The sequence below is a fragment of the Lithobates pipiens genome, unplaced genomic scaffold (assembly GCF_037356315.1).
Source record: "Lithobates pipiens isolate NorthernLeopardFrog02 unplaced genomic scaffold, aLitPip1_a1.2 Scaffold_56, whole genome shotgun sequence".
Classification (NCBI taxonomy): Eukaryota; Metazoa; Chordata; class Amphibia; order Anura; family Ranidae; genus Lithobates; species Lithobates pipiens.
In genome coordinates, this window is record NW_027507878.1 from 4377930 (window position 1) to 4398734 (window position 20805).

The window sequence follows — 20805 nt, forward strand, 5'->3', positions numbered from 1 at the left end:
TCAGAAAAAGATGGTGGGGAAGGGGAGCGTTGGAGGAAAAGTGAGGATTAGCGGTCTTTGGTTCCGCTTCAAAGTCGAAGTTCCGCCTTTAATGTCCCTATAAAATCATTTGTTTGGGCCAAGCGCCTATTTAAAAAAATATACTGATATCATAAAGAGGAGCTCCGCCTGGATATAGTATCACATATACTGACCTGATGATATAAAGAGGAGCTCCGCCTGGATATAGTATCACATATACTGACCTGATGATATAAAGAGGAGCTCCGCCTGGATATAGTATCACATATACTGACCTGATGATATAAAGAGGAGCTCCGCCGGGATATAGTATCACATATACTGACCTGATGATATAAAGAGGAGCTCCGCCGGGAGATAGTATCACATATACTGACCTGATGATATAAAGAGGAGCTCCGCCTGGATATAGTATCACATATACTGACCTGATGATATAAAGAGGAGCTCCGCCTGGATGTATTTTACAGGGTCAACATATATTAATTTTAATAAAGAGGAAATCCACCTAGATATATTATTACATATACTGATCTATCATAAAGAGGAACTCTGCCTCTACATATTCGTAAAGCGCCACATTATAATGATATCATAAAGAGGCGCTCCACCTAATATAAAGGAGGAGCCGTACCTACATATTTATTACATATCATCTGTACACATAAAGAGGAGCTCCGCCTAATTATATTATCACGCGATTACCATATATGGATATGCAGAACGTCACCCAAAAAAAGGGGAAGTTCTGCTTATTTGCAACCTCCTCCCCTCTTCTATAATGACTGGCACTTTATGTCTTGTGGGGGGAGGTTTTTGACAGGTACCCGCTCCCACTTCTGGTCGGATTGGTGCAGCCCCCCCCCTCCCCTCCAGTCTTCTTGGACACATCACAGGTCCCGGAAGTTTGGGGGGCCGGTTTCCCTTAGTTAAGATGTCAGCGCCTAAACCCGAAGCCAACTGAAGAATCGGGTCGGGGGAGGAGAGCGCCGGATCCCTGGACAGGTAAGTGTCCTGATAATAAAAGTCGGCGGCCGCAGTCTTTGTATAGGATTTGTAGCTGCCGACCTTCATTGGGGGAGACTTTAAAGAGAACCTCCATCTAGATACATTGTTACAGGCTGGCACTACTTCTGAAGAGATGATGGTGGTAGTTGTCGCGAGGACCACTGGAACCCCCCGATACAGAAGTGAGGACCTCCGGAACCCCCCATATGGGCATTAAAATGATAGGACCCGGGACATTGGACCTCTCATGACACATATGGGGATTCTCTTGCTCTGAGGGGTGAACAGTGTGTGAGAAGCCTCTGATGGAAGCTGCGCACACATTACACCCAGTCCCGTGTCCCACCCTGACACCAACTCGCCTCACCGTTCATAAAAGTGTCAAACTAAAAAAATAAAAGTAAAATTAAAAATAAAAAAAATAAAAAAGGTAAAGCGCCCCTGTCCCCGTGAGCTCGTACGCAGAAGTGAAAGCATACGTAAGTCCCGCCCACATGTGAAAACGGTGGGCAAACCACACATGTGAGGTATCGCCGCGAACGTTAGAGCGAGAGCGATAATTCTAGCTCTAGACCTCCTCTGTAACGCAAAACATGTAACCAGTAAAAAAATGTAAAGCGTCGCCTATGGGGAATTTTTAAATACCAAAGTTTGGCGCCATTCCACGAGCGCGTGCAATTTTGAAGCGTGACGTGTTGGGTATCTATTTACTCGGCGTATCTTCATCTATCACATTATGCAAAAAAAATTGGGATAACTTTACTGTTTTTTTTTTTTTTTAAAGCACAAAACTGTTTTTTTTTCTGAAAAAAACGTGTTAGAAAAATTGCTGCGCAAATACCGTGCGAGATAAAAAGTTGCTACGACCGCCATTGTATTCTCCGGGGTCTTTGCTATAAAACACATATAATGTTTGGGGGTTCCGTGTCATATTCTAGCAATAAATGATGGATTTTACATTGGAGGAGAGAAATGTCAGAATTGGTCTGGGCGACAAGATCCGGAATTCCCATCACTGCACAATATTTCTCGAACGAGGCATGCGCGATCAAAGGCCGTTATCTCGCCAAGAGTCCTTAACTCGCGCATGCGCAGTAAAGCCCCGCGCACAGCCGTTACAGTGAAACACCTGCACAGGAAGTGACGCATGAGTCGCAGCTATTTTTACAACAATGGTACAGAGAACCTGCCCCTCCCCCGGTCACCCCGCACTCACTGATCCGCCCCTCCATCCTCCGCCGCCTCACCGGCTACTTCCTGGTCTCGCAGCCACTTCCGCCAGCACACCATGCCTCCTCCCCCTCGCCGCCGCCGTCATTTCCGCCCGCACTCACGAAGCCAGCACTTTCATGCCGCGCATGACCGGAAGCCTCTCTTACACCGGAAGTAGTTGTCGCTGAGGCGAATCCGCCGTCCCGCCGCTAGAGGGAGCCGCGATGCCACCGGAGGGCGCCGTCACCACCACCATCCCGCCACCGGAGGGCGCCGCCTTTACCTCCAATGTGGTAAATTATGAAATCAGAAACAAAAAAAACAAAAAAAAGGAGAAAGAAGAAGAAAAACAATTTGGTGTTTTATTCTATTTTCTGTATTGTCATTAAATAAAATGTTTATAGAAAAATGTTTATATATTCTCTTAGCGCAACTTTTATATTTTACCAAAGAAAATGCCGGCGATGTTTTATGTTTTATGACATTAATGTGAATGTATTTTCACTCTCATTTTTATTTTTTCCCTCAATTGTTTCCAATTCATAAAACCGCTCAGCAAATATCACATGACCTAGAAATCCGAATTCCCGCCATTTTATTCTCCAGGGTCTCCCATGTCATGTGTGGGCGGGGCCATGTCCTGTGTGGAGGCGGAGCCAAGTCCTATGTGGGCGGGGCCATTGCGGCCGTTGAAAAACGTACAGAAAAAAAATTTGCTCTGGCAGTTAAACGGTCTCCATGGCAACAGCCTCTGGTGACGTCATCGCGGAGAGGAGGGTATATAACCGGTAATCCGCCCGCTTAGAGCTCAGTTGTGAATTCAGCTTCAGGTGAGTGTGACGTCCCCTCCCCTCCGCTCCGCCCACATCCTCCACAACTCCTCCCCCATCATACAGGAGATCACCCACTTCACATATTTATTATTTTTATATATTTTAATAATTATTATGAAATATTTCTATAATTCCCACATATATAATAATACTTATTATTATTATGAACCTCATAACATCCGCCCCATAGCGGAATGACGGCTCCAGGGCGGCCGCTGAGCTCCGGGGAGCCGTCACGTGACGTCCTCCCACAACTCCGCCCCCTGCTACAGAACACCGCTCCACAGGACCCGCCCCGCGCGTCACGTCACATGACAGAGCGATCACGTGTACCTCCCTCCTTCCCCTCTGTGTCGGCAGCGCTGTGGGCTGCATCTGCGGTACTCACACCACTGCCCGCCCACAATTAACCCCTCAATACCCTGACAATACTCTGCCATACCCAATACTCAGCAATACCCTGACAATACTCGACCAGTACTCTGCCATTACTCAGCAATACCCTGACAATGCTCTTCAATACCCTGACAATGCTCTTCAATACCCTGACAATGCTCTGCCAATACCGTAATAATACTCTGCCAATACCCTGCTAATACTCTGCCAATACCCTGCCATAAATTGCAATACCCAGCCATACTCGGTGATACCCAGCCATACTCGGTGATACCCAGCCATGCTCGGTGATACCCAGCCAATACAATCAAAGCCACAATCGTTTTTTTTTATTTCAGGCTTCCCAGCCTAGAGGTGAGATGTGGGGTCTTATTGACCCCCCGGACCTGTCGTGCCATATTCCTACAACATGGGATGTTTACATTCCTTCTAATAGGAATAAAAGTGATCAAAACATTTATTTTTGGGGGAAAAAAAGTGTCAAACTAAAATAAATAAAGTAAAATGAACAATAAAAAATAAAAATAAAATGTAAAGCGCCCCTGTCCCCATGTGCTCACATACAGAAGCGAACGCATACGTAAGTCCCGCCCACATATGAAAACGGTGTTCAAACCACACATGTGAGGTATCGCTGCGAACGTTAGAGCGAGAGCGATAATTCTGGCCCTAGACCTCCTCTGTAACTCAAAACATGTAACCAGTAAAAAAAAATTAAAGCGTCGCCTATGAGAATTTTTGTGTAGCGACGTTTCCACACACGCCATTCCACGAGCGTGTGCAATTATAAAGGGTCACATGTTAGGTATCTATTTACTTGGCGTAACTTATTATTATTATAATTATTATTATTATTCTTATTAAATGCTTATATAGCTCTCACATATATAATTATTATTATTATTATTAAATACTTATATAGCTCTCACATATATAATAATTATTATTCAGCCCCTACCCTGTACACCTTTAGGAGATCCCTGAAAACTCATTTATTCAGGGAAGCCGATCCCAACCCCCACCTAACTGTCCCCGAGCCCCCCCATCAAATCATTCTCTGCAGCTATTACCTTTTGTACCACCAACCCCCTCCCTTTAGAATGTAAGCTCTACGAGCCGGGGGGCCCTCCTGTACCTTTTGTATTGTACTGTACGGTAATTGTGCCCCCCCACCCCACCATACATTGTAAAGCACTGCGTCAACCCTTGGCACTATATAAATCGTGTATAATAATAATAATAATTAAATACTTATATAGCCCTCACATATATAATTATTATTATTATTATTATTATTAATAAATACTTATATAGCCCTCACATATACCATGGTGCTGTACAGGGAACACTGAGCCAGTCACATCAGTCTCTGCACCAGAGGAGCTTACGCTCTAATTTCAGCCCCCCCCCCCCACAGTCACACACTATTATTATTATACATTTATATAGCAGACATGATAGAAGAGATGACAGGGGGGACCAGGACCATCTGAAGAGCATTATACCCCCCCTCCCCCAATACTGAGGCCCTGTCCTGTCTACACAATCACACACGGGAATAAAAATGCAGATTATCAATAAGGTTATATTTATTGGTACTTCCAACAAAACCGGCGTTTAAACAATAACACAAGGTGTGGACAATATAACAGGAGCGCGAAGAGCGAGAAATGACATTCTCTGTTTTATTTCACTTTTATTCTAAGATTGTATCAAAACAAAATATATTAAATGTTGAACTTTCTCTTACAGGAGTTATTTCAGAGCTTTCGAGCAAAGAAAAGACGGCAGAAGACAGAATCACGAGCTTTTCTAAAGCACTTGAGCGTAGCGAAGCGACAAACGTAAGTATCCTCTAACGGGAAGCTGAAATGAGATCCTCTGCCAGGTTTTTATTGCAGTCCGTGTTCCCCGCTGGGGAGATCCCGCCCCCTTTATTTGTTCTGGTGACAATCCTACATTTTTAGATTTGTCATGAGAAGAAGAGTTGAAGGTGGATCACCCAATGTTCTGGGCACTGCAGTCTCAGGTGGGAATTCCTCCTCACTATAGGGAGATTTCTTCTCACTTCCTGTCACATCTACAATTCAGGAAGTAAAGAGAAATCTCCCTATCCTAGCGGGAAATAGACTGGAAAAAAAAATCTTGATGGGGTTTCAGCCTTCCCTACTCTATCCAAAACTAATAATGCTGCTTCAGGTATCCGTTGGGTTCCTATTAGGAGTTGGCATGCCCCCTCCACACCTGATAGGAAACCCAACGGCCAACCGACAGATAAAGACCCCTTTCACACTGGAGCCGTTTTTTTTTAGTGCTAAAAATAACGCTTGTAAAGCGCCTGAAAAATGCCTCACCTGCAGTCCCAGTGTGAGAGCCCGAGTGCTTTCACACCAGGGTGGTGCGCTTGCAGGAGGTTAGAAAGAGTCCCGCTAGCGGCATCTTTGAGGCGGTGGAGGAGGGGTGTATACATCGCTCCTCTACCGCCCCGGCCCAATGGAATTCATGGGCAGCGCTGCCTCAGTGCCTGCAAAGCACTTTGGCAGCTGCGCTACACAGGCACCTTTAACCCCCTTTTTAACCCCTTCTAGGGGGGGTAAAAAATGCCCCTCTCCCACCCGAATAGTGGCGTCAAAGCGCAGCTATAATAGCGCTAAAGCTTTACGATATGTCACCACTCCCCTGACAGAACAGGGATTTGTTTACACACACAAAACCCCTGTGCTGGCTCTTGTGCACGCGATTGCATGTGAGCCGGCGGTGATCGTGCCCGCCGGCCACGCGCCTTGGGTCCCCCACACTTGAAGGAAAAGCCGTACCCGTACAGGGGTTTCGCCCAGGAGAGCCATTCTGCAGCAGTATATCTACGTGTGCCGGTCAGCAACCGGATAAAATCTTTACATCAACTTAACATCTTTTTTTTTGTTCTTGTTACAGATTTCAAAAACCAGCACTTTCGGAGGAAAGACAATGTACAACCTAAAAGCGTTTGTGGTAAGGCGGGCACTGGGGGGAGGGAGACGGGAGAACGAGGGAGAAAAGAAGTGGAAAGAGGCAGTTGAGCGGGAAGAACAACATCTGAGATCTCAAAGGAGAAAAATTTGGCTGCAGGTATTTAATACCAAAGAAACAGCGGAGAGGAGGTAAGTACACGTTTTTTCTATATAAATATATTTTAAGAACATAGAGGGGGAAATTAGTGCAGCTCTGCATGGTAGCCAATCAGCTTCTAACTTCAGCTTGTTCAGTCAAGCTTTGACGATAAAACCTGGAAGCTGATTGGTTCTTATTCAGAGCTGTACCAGATTTTGCACCATGCAGTTTTATTGAATAACCCCCCCGAAAAAATAAATAAATATTAAAAGCCAACAGCTACAAATACTGGAGCTGCTGACTTTTAATATATGGACCCTTACCTGTCCCAGGGAGCCCGCCATGTCGGCACCGGAAGCCGATCTGTCCGTCAGCTCTCGGCTGCTGCCGCCACCATCCTCAGTAAGGGGATCAGGGAGTGAAGCCGTGCGGCTTCACTTCCTGGTTCCCTACTGCGCATGCGCGAGCCGTCCTCGCTGGTCCCTGCTGTCTTCTGTCTCCCAGAAGACAGTGGGGAAGCACAGAGTAGGCACCGGAAAGGGCGTAGGTCACCACGAATTCCGCGGTGATCTATGCCAGGAAGTGGGAGCAAATGCTGTTATTAGACAGGTATCTGCTCCCCCCCCCACCCCTCCTGAACGGTGGCAAATGTGACACCGAAGGGCGGAGGGTTCCAAAAAGCGGAGGTTCCATTTTTTGGGTAGAACTCCACCTTAAATACCAGATGTGCATTATGTACAGAGTGAAGAGTTGGGGAGGGGGTTACACACAGACTGCAGAGTTGGGGGGGGGGTTACACACAGACTGCAGAGTTGGGGAGGGGGTTACACACAGACTGCAGAGTTGGGGAGGGGGTTACACACAGACTGCAGAGTTGGAGAGGGTGTTACACACAGACTGCAGAGTTGGGGAGGGGGTTACACACAGACTGCAGAGTTGGGGAGGGGGTTACACACAGACTGCAGAGTTCGGGGTGTGTTACGTAAATAGTGCAGAGTTCAGGGGTGCACTGCATACAGAGTTTAGGGGTGTGCTACACACAGAGTGCAGGTTTCAGCCTTCTTCCACAGCTGCTTACCTCTGCCTCCCCCATACACATCTCACTTTCAGCCCTCTTTAGCTCTTACCTCTGCATGCAACCCCCCTCGACTGACCCATCTTTTCCCCATCTCCTTAAAAGCTCCACCATCTTCCACGTGTCTTATTTTTGTTGCTGTATTAAGCTGGAACACCCAGTGGGCTCTATTACCTCCCCACATACGGTAGTTGGCTCTGCCTCTCACTTGCCGGGAGCTCATCCAGTGGTGATATTGGCATTTGTACTGCATCCCGGGCCCCTATATCTCCCTTGTCTCCATCCCACTTAGTGGGAACCCCTCAGGAGATCTGATCTGTGAGAGCTGTTGGGAAACAAGCTGTCACTTGTAAGCATAGAAGCTGGACTTTTGTGTTTTCAAGTAATAGTGGTGAGCAGAGAGCCTGAGCCACAGGTGGTGGAAATGAGTTCCAGCTTAAAAAAAAGCCCTGAAAATATGTAACTCGTTCATCTACATCAGTGGTTCTCAACCATGTCCTCAAGTACCCCCAACAGGCCATGTTTGCAGGTTTTCCATTATCTTGCACGGGTGCTTTAAATTGGGAGTCAATGGCTTGGTATTTTGGACAGCTATTTTATCTAAGAGAAATTCCCAAAACATGACCTGTTGGGGGTACTTGAGGACAGGGATGGGAACCTTTGAGCTACATGACCCCCAGGTATAGAGAACAGAAATGACTGAGGGGGGCTTTTCATGTCCCTCTGACTTTCATATTACTCAAACTAAAGATCTGGAATTATGGAGATCCATAGGACTGATCAGTAAGCAGAGTCCCCTCCAATATCCACTTTATATAACTTCTATGTGACGCTTTATACAAGTTCCTCTATTAAGCGAAAATGTTTGGAAGCCGTTAAATTCTTCTGTGTAGATCTGCCGTTTTTATATTTATCTATATATATGTGTACAACCGATATCTCACCTACCTTTGTCTATCTTTGTCATCAGGGAACTAAAGCACCAAGTGGTCGCCCACAAGATCGTCAACAAAGTTCCTTCTCCGTGTCCTGAGGAAATGCGCCAAAGGTAAGTACAGAATTCACTTAGTGCTCTTCTTTATAATGGAATTCTTTGGAAGAGATATAAAATGCAGAGTTATTGCCACTGAAAAAGAAGAGCATTGAAGATAACTAGAGCCCAGCGATGCGTTTCACAAATGTGCATTGCGCTCCGCCGGCTTCGGGGGTCTGAGAGTTGGCAGAGAACAAAAAGAATAAATGGAGTTTGTGAGAGAAAAGAGAAAGTTGGGAGGAGATCCCGGTATGGAGATCTGTCAAAGTCAGATGACCGGCTCTCCTCCAATCATGGATCTCTCTCTGCTGAGACAAGCGGAGGGAACATCATCAACCAGTGGCCTGCATTTTATAAATGAGCTGTAAAATTCAGGTTGGGGGATGTGTAGCCCTATATAATATATTGAAGATTGGATAGCTTTTTCCACCCTCTGTTATAATGAACTCCTTAGTGATGAGAGTTTTTGTTTTTCGGATGATGATGCTCCGGAGACCTCATCACTAGACATAACCTTCCATTTAAATCTATATGTAAAGGCAAAACTCTGTTATTTTTAGTTTGGGATAGAGTGGGAAAGTGTTAGAACCCCTGCCAAGTATTTAAAGCTCCCTGTGTCCCTGCTGGGGTTCTTCCCTCTACATGTCCTGGTGACCATTGTCACTGAGACACAAAGTAAAGCAAATCCTTGATGACAGCAAGAGGTGAGGAACATCTTCCAATGGGGACAATGTGGTGACATCTGTCCAAGATGAGAATTCTCCTCACTTTGGGGAGATTTGCTCCCATTTCCTGTAGCATCACCAAGATGGGAAGTAAAAGGGAAAATAGCATTTTACTATAAAAAGATAGTAAGAAATAAGCGGATGGGGGATCTAACCCTTACCGACTCTATGCAAAGCAAAGAACAGTTTAGGCTAGACATGCACTTCAAGAGGGGAAGGTTTAAGGAAATAAGAGGAAGATTTGAACTAATGGGCATCATTTTAGTAAAATATAAAGCTCATACAATCTCTGTTTTAGTTCACTTTAATCCCAAAATGTTAGAAAAACTAAATATTTCACATTACAATTTCTATTACAGGATTCCATCCAGAGCAGCAGAACGGGCAGAGGCAGAAGCCCAAACGAAGCCTTGTGAGGCTATTGTGGAACAGAGCATTGTTCCAAGCGTAGAGAGGACAACCATCCAAGAAAAGAAGATGGAGAGCATCAAAACTGTTCCAGAAATGAGTCCTCTGGAGAAGCTTAAGAAAGAGGAGAAGCTAAAACAGACAAAAACCTGTAAGAAAGGACTGGAACAGGGATTGCGGAGGAAGATGCTGGTGAGGCACGTGTTTTACACAGACCAACCAGTAAAGAGGAAGGCAACTGACGTGAATGAACTGACTCCGGTCATTCGGAAGACAAAACAGTTGCTAAAGGTGTTTGGCCCCAATGACCCCGAGGAGGAGAAACAGGAGGAAATGTGCCAGAAAAAGGCAACTGAACTTCAAGAACTGGATCTGGCAATTCAGAGGACTCAACATTTCCTGACCCTGTTTAACATTACAAACAGAGAGAAGAGGAGGTAAGTACGCATTTTTCTATATACATTTATTTAAAGAACATATAGAACAAGTCAATGACAACTGAAGCAGTCACGGTGCCTTCACCGAGGATTACACCTTCAGTAGTAAAATATGTGACTTCATCTACGTGTCTTATAGGACACCCCCAGGTATAGAAATCACTGGGGGCTTTTCATGTTCCTTCTGACTTTCATATTACTCAAACTAGAGAACTGGAGTTATGGAGATCCATAGGACTGACCAGTAAGCAGAGTCCCCTCCAATTTCCAGTTAGATTTTATATAACTTCTTACAAAGTTTCCATGTGACTTTTTTTTTACAACTAAATGAAAATGTTTGTTCTTATGTGTACAACGGATATCTCACCTACCTTTTTCTTTCATTGTCATCAGGGAAATCAAACACCAAGTGGTCGCCCACAGGATCATCAACAAAGTCCCTTCTCCATATCCTGAGGAAATGCGCCACAGGTAAGTACAGAATTCACTTAGTGCTCTTCTTTATAATGGAATTCTTTGGAAGAGATTTAAAATGCATCTTTATTGCCACTTAAAGAAAACATTGAAGATAACTAGAGCCCAGCGATGCGTTTCACAAATGTGCATTGCGCTCCGCCGGCTTCGGGAGTCTGATAGTTGGCGGAGAACAATAAGAATAAACGGAGGAAAAAAGAGAAAGTTGGGAGGAGATCCCGGTATGGAGATCTGTCAAAGTCAGATGACCGGCTCTCCTCCAATCATGGATCTCTCTCTGCTGAGACAAGCGGAGGGAACACCATCAACCAGTGGCCCGCATTTTATAAATGAGCTGTAAAATTCAGGTTGGGGGATGTGTAGCCCTATATAATATATTGAAGATTGGATAGCATTTTCCACCCTCTGTTATAATGAACTCCTTAGTGATGAGAGTTTTTGTTTTTCGGATGATGATGCTCCGGAGACCTCATCACTAGACATAACCTTCCATTTAAATGTATATGTAAAGGCAAAACTCTGTTATTTTTAGTTTGGGATAAAGTGGTAAAGTGTTAGAGCCTCTGCCGGGTATTTAAAGCTTCCTGTGTTCCTGCTGGGGTTCTTCCCTCTACATGTCCTGGTGACCATCGTCACTGAGACACAAAGTAAAGCAAATCCTAAATTTTAAAGTTGTGATGACAGCAAGAGGTGAGGAACATCTTCCAATGGGGACAATGTGGTGACATCTGTCCAAGATGAGAATTCTCCTCACTTTGGGGAGATTTGCTCCCATTTCCTGTAGCATCACCAAGATGGGAAATAAAAGGAAAAGAGCATTTTACTATACACAGATAGCAAGAAATAAGCGGATGGGGGATCTAACCCTTACCGACTCTATACAAAGCCAGTGGCGTCACTAGGGTTGGTGTCACCCGGTGCGAAAAAAAATGGTGTCATCCCCCACCACCCTTTGGTCCCCCCTGAGTACAGACCCCCCCTCCATTAACTACAGACCCTTCTCCCGCAGTATAGATCCCCCTCCCTGAATACAGACCCCCCTCCCTCAGTATAAACCTTCCCCCTCAGTACAGACACCCCTTCAGTGCAGACCACTCTATCAGTACAGACATCCCCACCTCGCTGCAGACCCCCCATCGGCACAGACACCCCACCTCAGTACAGCCACCCCCCCTCACTGCAGACCAACAGTGCAGACACCCCCCTCAGTGCAGACCCCCTAGTGTAGACCCCCCAACAATACAGACACCCCACTCAGTACAGACCCCACTCAGTTACAGACCCCCCCCTCAGTGCAGAACCCCAGCAGTACAGACACCCCCCAGTGCAGACCCCCCTTAGTACAGACACCCCCCTCCATGCAGACCCAAGTGCAGACACCCCCTCCATGCAGACCCCCCCAGTGCAGACACCCCCTCTATGCAGACCCCCGTGCAGACACCCCCCCCAGTGCAGACACCCCCCTCCATGCAAACACCCATGCAGACACCCCCCCAGTGCAGACACCCACCCCCAGTGCAGACACCCCCCTCCATGCAGACACCCATGCAGACATCCCCCCAGTGCAGACCCCTCAGTGCAGACACCCACTCCCAGTGCAGACACCCGCCCCCAGTGCAGACCCCTCTCTGTGCAGACCCCGTGCAGACACCCCCCAGTGCAGACACCCACCCCTAGTGCAGACCCCCCTCTGTGCAGACCCCGTGCAGACACCCCCCCAGTGCAGATCCCACCCCAGTAGAGACACCCCCAGTGCAGACCCCCCTCTGTGCAGACCCCCCCAGTGCAGACCCCCCCAGTACAGAACCCCCTCTGTGCAGACACCCCCCATTACCTCAGACCAGCAGTAATCATACACACAGCGGTGTGTGTCCCTCGAGCTCGGCTCCTCCTCTGTGTATGTAAACAGAGAGGAGGGGGAGGCGGCTTAGTTGTGCTCCACTGAGGGAAACAGTCATGGCGTGCCGGGCACAGTACACAGTGCGACAGCCGGTGTTGGCGGTGCCACTACCCACGGGTGTCACCCCTCTGGCGGGTGTTACCCGGGTGCGCCCCGCACCCCCCGCACCTGCTTAGCAATGCCACTGTGCAAAGCAAACAACAGTTTAGGCTAGACATGCACTTCAAGAGGGGAAGGTTTAAGGAAATAAGAGGAAGATTTGAACTAATGGGCATCATTTTAGTAAAATATAAAGCTCATACAATCTCTGTTTTAGTTCACTTTAATCCCAAAATGTTTTCAAAACAAAATATTTCACATTACAATTTCTATTACAGGATTCCATCCAGAGCAACAGGACCGGAAGAGGCAGAAGCCCAGTTGAAGCGTTATGAGAATGTCTTAGAATGGAGCAATGCTCCAAGAGAAGAGAAGAAAGAAGTCCAGAAAGAAAGCCTATTCAGACGCTTTCTAAAATCATTCCGTGTGGTCAAAACATCTTCGAGCAGCGAGACCACAAAAGTAAGTATCCTCTAACAGGAAGCTTAAATTAGATCCTCTGCCAAGTTTTTATTGCGGTCTGTGTCCCCGCTGGGGAGATTCCCCTTTTATTTATTCTGGTGACAATCCTAAATTTTAGAGTTATGACGAGAACACGTGCTAAGGTGGATCACCCAATGTTCTGGGAACTACAGTCTAAGATGGGACTTCCCCTCACTGTAGGGAGATTTCTTCTCACTTCCTATTGCATCTGCAATCCAGGAAGTAAAGGGAAATCTACCTAGCAGGGACTAGACTTCATAAAAAAAAACTTGATAGGGGTTTAGGCCTTTCTTACTCTCTTTCAGTTGTCCGTTGGGTTCCTTATTAGGAGCTGGCATGTCCCCTGCACACCTGATAGGACATTTAACGGCCAACCAAGAGACAAAGTTTGGAATTTAGTTCCATTTTAATATTTGTACAGTAAAGATTAACTTTTTTTTCTTTTTTTTTTAATAGATCTCAGTTGTGGATACCAACCAAGAAACGAAGCCTTGTGAGGCTATCGTGGAACAGAGCATTGTTCCAAGAGTAGAGAGGACAACCATCCAAGAAAAGAAGATGGAGAGCATCCAATCTGTTCCAGAAATGAGTCCTCTGGAGACACAGAAAGAAGAGAAACGAAAACAGACAAGAATCTGTAAGAAAGGACTGGAACAGGGATTGCGGAGGAAGATGCTGGTGAGGCACGTGTTTTACACAGACCAACCAGTAAAGAGGAAGGCAACTGACGTGAATGAACTGACTCCGGTCATTCGGAAGACAAAGCAGTTGCTAAAGGTGTTTGGCCCCAATGACCCCGAGGAGGAGAAACAGGAGGAAATGTGCCAGAAAAAGGCAACTGAGCTTCAAGAACTGGATCTGGCAATTCACAGGACGAAACATTTCCTGACTTTGTTTAAATTCACCAGCCGAGAGAAGAGGAGGTAAGTACGCATTTTTCTATATACATTTAAAGAACATATAGAACAAGTCAATGACAACTGAAGCAGTCACGGTGCCTTCACCGAGGATTACACCTTCAGTAGTAAAATATGTGACTTCATCTACGTGTCTTATAGGACACCCCCAGGTATAGAAATCACTGGGGGGCTTTTCATGTTCCTTCTGACTTTCATATTACTCAAACTAGAGAACTGGAGTTATGGAGATCCATAGGACTGACCAGTAAGCAGAGTCCTCTCCAATTTCCAGTTAGATTTTATATAACTTCTTACAAAGTTTCCATGTGACTTTTTTTTTTTTACAACTAAACGAAAATGTTTGTTCTTATGTGTACAACGGATATCTCACCTACCTTTTTCTTTCATTGTCATCAGGGAAATCAAACACCAAGTGGTCGCCCACAAGATCGTCAACAAAGTTCCTTCTCCGTGTCCTGAGGAAATGCGCCACAGGTAAGTACAGAATTCACTTAGTGCTCTTCTTTATAATGGAATTCTTTGGAAGAGATTTAAAATGCAGCTTTATTGCCACTTAAAGAAAACATTGAAGATAACTAGAGCCCAGCAATGCGTTTCACAAATGTGCATTGCGCTCCGCCGGCTTCGGGGGTCTGAGAGTTGGCGGAGAACAAAAAGAATAAATGGAGTTTGTGAGAGAAAAGAGAAAGTTGGGAGGAGATCCCGGTATGGAGATCTGTCAAAGTCAGATGACCGGCTCTCCTCCAATCATGGATCTCTCTCTGCTGAGACAAGCTCAGGGAACACCATCAACCAGTGGCCCGCATTTTATAAATGAGCTGTAAAATTCAGGTTGGGGGATGTGTAGCCCTATATAATATATTGAAGATTGGATAGCATTTTCCATCCTCTGTTATAATGAACTCCTTAGTGATGAGAGTTTTTGTTTTTCGGATGATGATGCTCCGGAGACCTCATCATTAGACATAACCTTCCATTTAAATGTATATGTAAAGGCAAAACTCTGTTATTTTTAGTTTGGGATAGAGTGGGAAAGTGTTAGAACCCCTGCCAAGTATTTAAAGCTCCCTGTGTCCCTGCTGGGGTTCTTCCCTCTACATGTCTTGGTGACCATCGTCACTGAGACACAAAGTAAAGCAAATCCTTGATGACAGCAAGAGGCGAGGAACATCTTCCAATGGGGACAATGTGGTGACATTTGTCCAAGATGAGAATTCTCCTCACTTTGGGGAGATTTGCTCCCATTTCCTGTAGCATCACCAAGATGGGAAGTAAAAGGGAAAATAGCATTTTACTATAAAAAGATAGTAAGAAATAAGCGGATGGGGGATCTAACCCTTACCGACTCTATGCAAAGCAAAGAACAGTTTAGGCTAGACATGCACTTCAAGAGGGGAAGGTTTAAGGAAATAAGAGGAAGATTTGAACTAATTGGCATCATTTTAGTAAAATATGAAGCTCATACAATCTCTGTTTTAGTTCACTTTAATCCCAAAATGTTAGAAAAACTAAATATTTCACATTACAATTTCTATTACAGGATTCCATCCAGAGCAGCAGAACGGGCAGAGGCAGAAGCCCAAACGAAGCCTTGTGAGGCTATTGTGGAACAGAGCATTGTTCCAAGAGTAGAGAGGACAACCATCCAAGAAAAGAAGATGGAGAGCATCAAAACTGTTCCAGAAATGAGTCCTCTGGAGAAGCTTAAGAAAGAGGAGAAGCTAAAACAGACAAAAACCTGTAAGAAAGGACTGGAACAGGGATTGCGGAGGAAGATGCTGGTGAGGCACGTGTTTTACACAGACCAACCAGTAAAGAGGAAGGCAACTGACGTGAATGAACTGACTCCGGTCATTCGGAAGACAAAACAGTTGCTAAAGGTGTTTGGCCCCAATGACCCCGAGGAGGAGAAACAGGAGGAAATGTGCCAGAAAAAGGCAACTGAACTTCAAGAACTGGATCTGGCAATTCAGAGGACGAAACATTTCCTGACCCTGTTTAACTTCACAAACAGAGAGAAGAGGAGGTAAGTACGCATTTTTCTATATACATTTATTTAAAGAACATATAGAACAAGTCAATGACAACTGAAGCAGTCACGGTGCCTTCACCGAGGATTGCACCTTCAGTAGTAAAATATGTAACTTCATCTACTTGTCTTATAGGACACCCCCAGGTATAGAAATCACTGGGGGGCTTTTCATGTTCCTTCTGACTTTCATATTACTCAAACTAGAGAACTGGAGTTATGGAGATCCATAGGACTGACCAGTAAGCAGAGTCCCCTCCAATTTCCAGTTAGATTTTATATAACTTCTTATAAATTTAGCACTAACCCCCAAAGGAGCGGCTGGTTTTATTGGGCTTACCGTTACCTTCTTCACCTCGATCTGTGTCTCGGGGTTTCCCGTGGTAGATGGCCAGAAACTTTAGAGACTGACAACCGATCCGCTTAAAGGGATTTTTATTTGTAAAAACGTAGACAACAAACAGTCTCTCAGTATAGGATCAGAGGGTTAGCAAGAAAGTTCAGGTCCTCTTAGTGTCAAAGTCAATAATAAAGAACTTGCTTACTTTGACTAAATCCAGAGAATAGCCATTCACAGCTGGATGGTCACTCAGGTTGGACAGTCCGTCTCTCACAAGGCCTAGCAGCCAACAAGGTGCTTAAATCAGGAATAAGTCTCTGCCACAGACTGTTGTAGAACATGTAGGAAACTAGGACTTGTAGAACACTCGTGTGATACCTGGAAATTTCAGCCGCTTTGGCTATACTTAGGAGATTGGATTCACTTAGGTACTTGAGCCCCACCAGGCTCTTGCTAAGAAGCCAACCCTTGCGTGGCCTTCTTCTAAAGACTCCTCCCCTGGATAGCTAGGAAGTTGCTGGGTCTCTCCACAACCGGAGACGGCACCGGACCACCTCAGAATCCTTTCTTAGGTTTCCTTGCCTCGGGCTAGCCAGCCCCAAGACATAAAGTCGGGTGGATCCGCACCCCAGGCCATAGCCTTCCTGTGGGCTGGTCAGGAGGACCAGAACCACGGAGTCAGAACATACTTCTGGACAGGAACCCCGAACCACGTGACCTCCACATCTTAAGTACCCTCTCCCAGAAAGCACAGCAAGAGTGAACCTCCCACTGGGCTGGCTCCGAGAGATAGTAACCTTAAAGCACCCAACTAGACTGTGGTTCCATGCTTGCCAGAAGAGACAGCGCCCCCTATGGCCAGGCTGAACATCCTATAGTCCAGTTAGACTGATGCTGAGGTCAAAATTTGGACCAATTATACCCAAACCAAACTGCAGTTCAGGTGTAACTTTAAAAACATATAGTGCATGCTCTTCAGGAGCCGGCGCTACATCAAGTTTCCATGTGACTTTTTTTTTTTTTTTTACAACTAAGCAAAAACGTTTGTTCTTATGTGTACCACGGATATCTCACCTACCTTTTTCTTTCATTGTCATCAGGGAAATCAAACACCAAGTGGTCGCCCACAAGATCATCAACAAAGTCCCTTCTCCGTGTCCTGAGGAAATGCGCCACAGGTAAGTACAGAATTCACTTAGTGCTCTTCTTTATAATAGAATTCTTTGGAAGAGATTTAAAATGCAGCTTTATTGCCACTTAAAGAAAACATTGAAGATAACTAGAGCCCAGCGATGCGTTTCACAAATGTGCATTGCGCTCCGCCGGCTTCGGGAGTCTGATAGTTGGCAGAGAACAATAAGAATAAACGGAGGAAAAAAGAGAAAGTTGGGAGGAGATCCCGGTATGGAGATCTGTCAAAGTCAGGTGACCGGCTCTCCTCCAATCATGGATCTCTCTCTGCTGAGACAAGCGGAGGGAACACCATCAACCAGTGGCCCGCATTTTATAAATGAGCTGTAAAATTCAGGTTGGGGGATGTGTAGCCCTATATAATATATTGAAGATTGGATAGCATTTTCCATCCTCTGTTATAATGAACTCCTTAGTGATGAGAGTTTTTGTTTTTCGGATGATGATGCTCCGGAGACCTCATCATTAGACATAACCTTCCATTTAAATGTATATGTAAAGGCAAAACTCTGTTATTTTTAGTTTGGGATAGAGTGGGAAAGTGTTAGAACCCCTGCCAAGTATTTAAAGCTCCCTGTGTCCCTGCTGGGGTTCTTCCCTCTACATGTCTTGGTGACCATCGTCACTGAGACACAAAGTAAAGCAAATCCTTGATGACAGCAAGAGGTGAGGAACATCTTCCAATGGGGACAATGTGGTGACATCTGTCCAAGATGAGAATTCTCCTCACTTTGGGGAGATTTGCTCCCATTTCCTGTAGCATCACCAAGATGGGAAGTAAAAGGGAAAATAGCATTTTACTATAAAGAGATAGTAAGAAATAAGCGGATGGGGGATCTAACCCTTACCGACTCTATGCAAAGCAAAGAACAGTTTAGGCTAGACATGCACTTCAAGAGGGGAAGGGTTAAGGAAATAAGAGGAAGATTTGAACTAATTGGCATCATTTTAGTAAAATATGAAGCTCATACAATCTCTGTTTTAGTTCACTTTAATCCCAAAATGTTAGAAAAACTAAATATTTCACATTACAATTTCTATTACAGGATTCCATCCAGAGCAGCAGAACGGGCAGAGGCAGAAGCCCAAACGAAGCCTTGTGAGGCTATTGTGGAACAGAGCATTGTTCCAAGAGTAGAGAGGACAACCATCCAAGAAAAGAAGATGGAGAGCATCAAATCTGTTCCAGAAATGAGTCCTCTGGAGAAACTTAAGAAAGAGGAGAAGCTAAAACAGACAAAAATCTGTAAGAAAGGACTGGAACAGGGATTGCGGAGGAAGATGCTGGTGAGGCACGTGTTTTACAAAGACCAACCAGTAAAGAGGAAGGCAACTGACGTGAATGAACTGACTCCGGTCATTCGGAAGACAAAACAGTTGCTAAAGGTGTTTGGCACCAATGACCCCGAGGAGGAGAAACAGGAGGAAATGTGCCAGAAAAAGGCAACTGAACTTCAAGAACTGGATCTGGCAATTCAGAGGACGAAACATTTCCTGACCCTGTTTAACTTCACAAACCGAGAGAAGAGGAGGTAAGTACGCATTTTTCTATATACATTTATTTAAAGAACATATAGAACAAGTCAATGACAACTGAAGCAGTCACGGTGCCTTCACCGAGGATTGCACCTTCAGTAGTAAAATATGTAACTTCATCTACTTGTCTTATAGGACACCCCCAGGTATAGAAATCACTGGGGGCTTTTCATGTTCCTTCTGACTTTCATATTACTCAAACTAGAGAACTGGAGTTATGGAGATCCATAGGACTGACCAGTAAGCAGAGTCCCCTCCAATTTCCAGTTAGATTTTATATAACTTCTTATAAATTTAGCACTAACCCCCAAAGGAGCGGCTGGTTTTATTGGGCTTACCGTTACCTTCTTCACCTCGATCTGTGTCTCGGGGTTTCCCGTGGTAGATGACCAGAAACTTTAGAGACTGACAACCGATCCGCTTAAAGGGATTTTTATTTGTAAAAACGTAGACAACAAACAGTCTCTCAGTATAGGATCAGAGGGTTAGCAAGAAAGTTCAGGTCCTCTTAGTGTCAAAGTCAATAATAAAGAACTTGCTTACTTTGACTAAATCCAGAGAATAGCCATTCACAGCTGGATGGTCACTCAGGTTGGACAGTCCGTCTCTCACAAGGCCTAGCAGCCAACAAGGTGCTTAAATCAGGAATAAGTCTCTGCCACAGACTTTGTTGTAGAACATGTAGGAAACTAGGACTTGTAGAACACTCGTGTGATACCTGGAAATTTCAGCCGCTTTGGCTATACTTAGGAGATTGGATTCACTTAGGTACTTGAGCCCCACCAGGCTCTTGCTAAGAAGCCAACCCTTGCGTGGCCTTCTTCTAAAGACTCCTCCCCTGGATAGCTAGGAAGTTGCTGGGTCTCTCCACAACCGGAGACGGCACCGGACCACCTCAGAATCCTTTCTTAGGTTTCCTTGCCTCGGGCTAGCCAGCCCCAAGACATAAAGTCGGGTGGATCCGCACCCCAGGCCATAGCCTTCCTGTGGGCTGGTCAGGAGGACCAGAACCACGGAGTCAGAACATACTTCTGGACAGGAACCCCGAACCACGTGACCTCCACATCTTAAGTACCCTCTCCCAGAAAGCACAGAAAGAGTGAACCTCCCACTGGGCTGGCTCCGAGAGATAGTAACCTTAAAGCACCCAACTAGACTGTGGTTCCATGCTTGCCAGAAGAGACAGCGCCCCCTATGGCCAGGCTGAACATCCTATAGTCCAGTTAGACTGATGCTGAGGTCAAAATTTGGACCAATTATACCCAAACCAAACTGCAGTTCAGGTGTAACTTTAAATTTAAAAACATATAGTGCATGCTCTTCAGGAGCCGGCGCTACATCAAGTTTCCATGTGACTTTTTTTTTTTTTTTTTTTTTTTTTACAACTAAGCAAAAACGTTTGTTCTTATGTGTACCACGGATATCTCACCTACCTTTTTCTTTCATTGTCATCAGGGAAATCAAACACCAAGTGGTCGCCCACAAGATCATCAACAAAGTCCCTTCTCCGTGTCCTGAGGAAATGCGCCACAGGTAAGTACAGAATTCACTTAGTGCTCTTCTTTATAATAGAATTCTTTGGAAGAGATTTAAAA

At 45.3% G+C, this 20805-nt stretch overlaps 1 protein-coding gene across 4 annotated transcripts in view; it reads left to right on the forward strand.

The window, feature by feature from the left end:
- Positions 1-2255: 2255 nt before the first annotated feature.
- Positions 2256-20805, forward strand: part of LOC143958051 (uncharacterized) — a 78641-nt gene continuing 60091 nt past the window's right edge. Inside the window, exons 1-14 of one of the 4 annotated variants that reach the window (XM_077467505.1) lie at positions 2264-2534; positions 2798-3071; positions 5223-5314; positions 6405-6610; positions 8606-8683; positions 9753-10238; positions 10632-10709; positions 12990-13173; positions 13651-14117; positions 14511-14588; positions 15655-16140; positions 17584-17661; positions 18721-19206; positions 20666-20743. In XM_077467505.1, the coding sequence (XP_077323631.1) occupies positions 6438-6610; positions 8606-8683; positions 9753-10238; positions 10632-10709; positions 12990-13173; positions 13651-14117; positions 14511-14588; positions 15655-16140; positions 17584-17661; positions 18721-19206; positions 20666-20743 (2672 nt within the window). In that variant the 5' untranslated portion in view covers positions 2264-2534; positions 2798-3071; positions 5223-5314; positions 6405-6437. Of the gene's footprint in view, positions 2535-2797; positions 3072-5222; positions 5315-6404; positions 6611-8605; positions 8684-9752; positions 10239-10631; positions 10710-12989; positions 13174-13650; positions 14118-14510; positions 14589-15654; positions 16141-17583; positions 17662-18720; positions 19207-20665; positions 20744-20805 lie in introns of all 4 variants that reach the window. The other 3 variants (XM_077467507.1, XM_077467504.1, XM_077467506.1) reach the window with 3 other exon arrangements.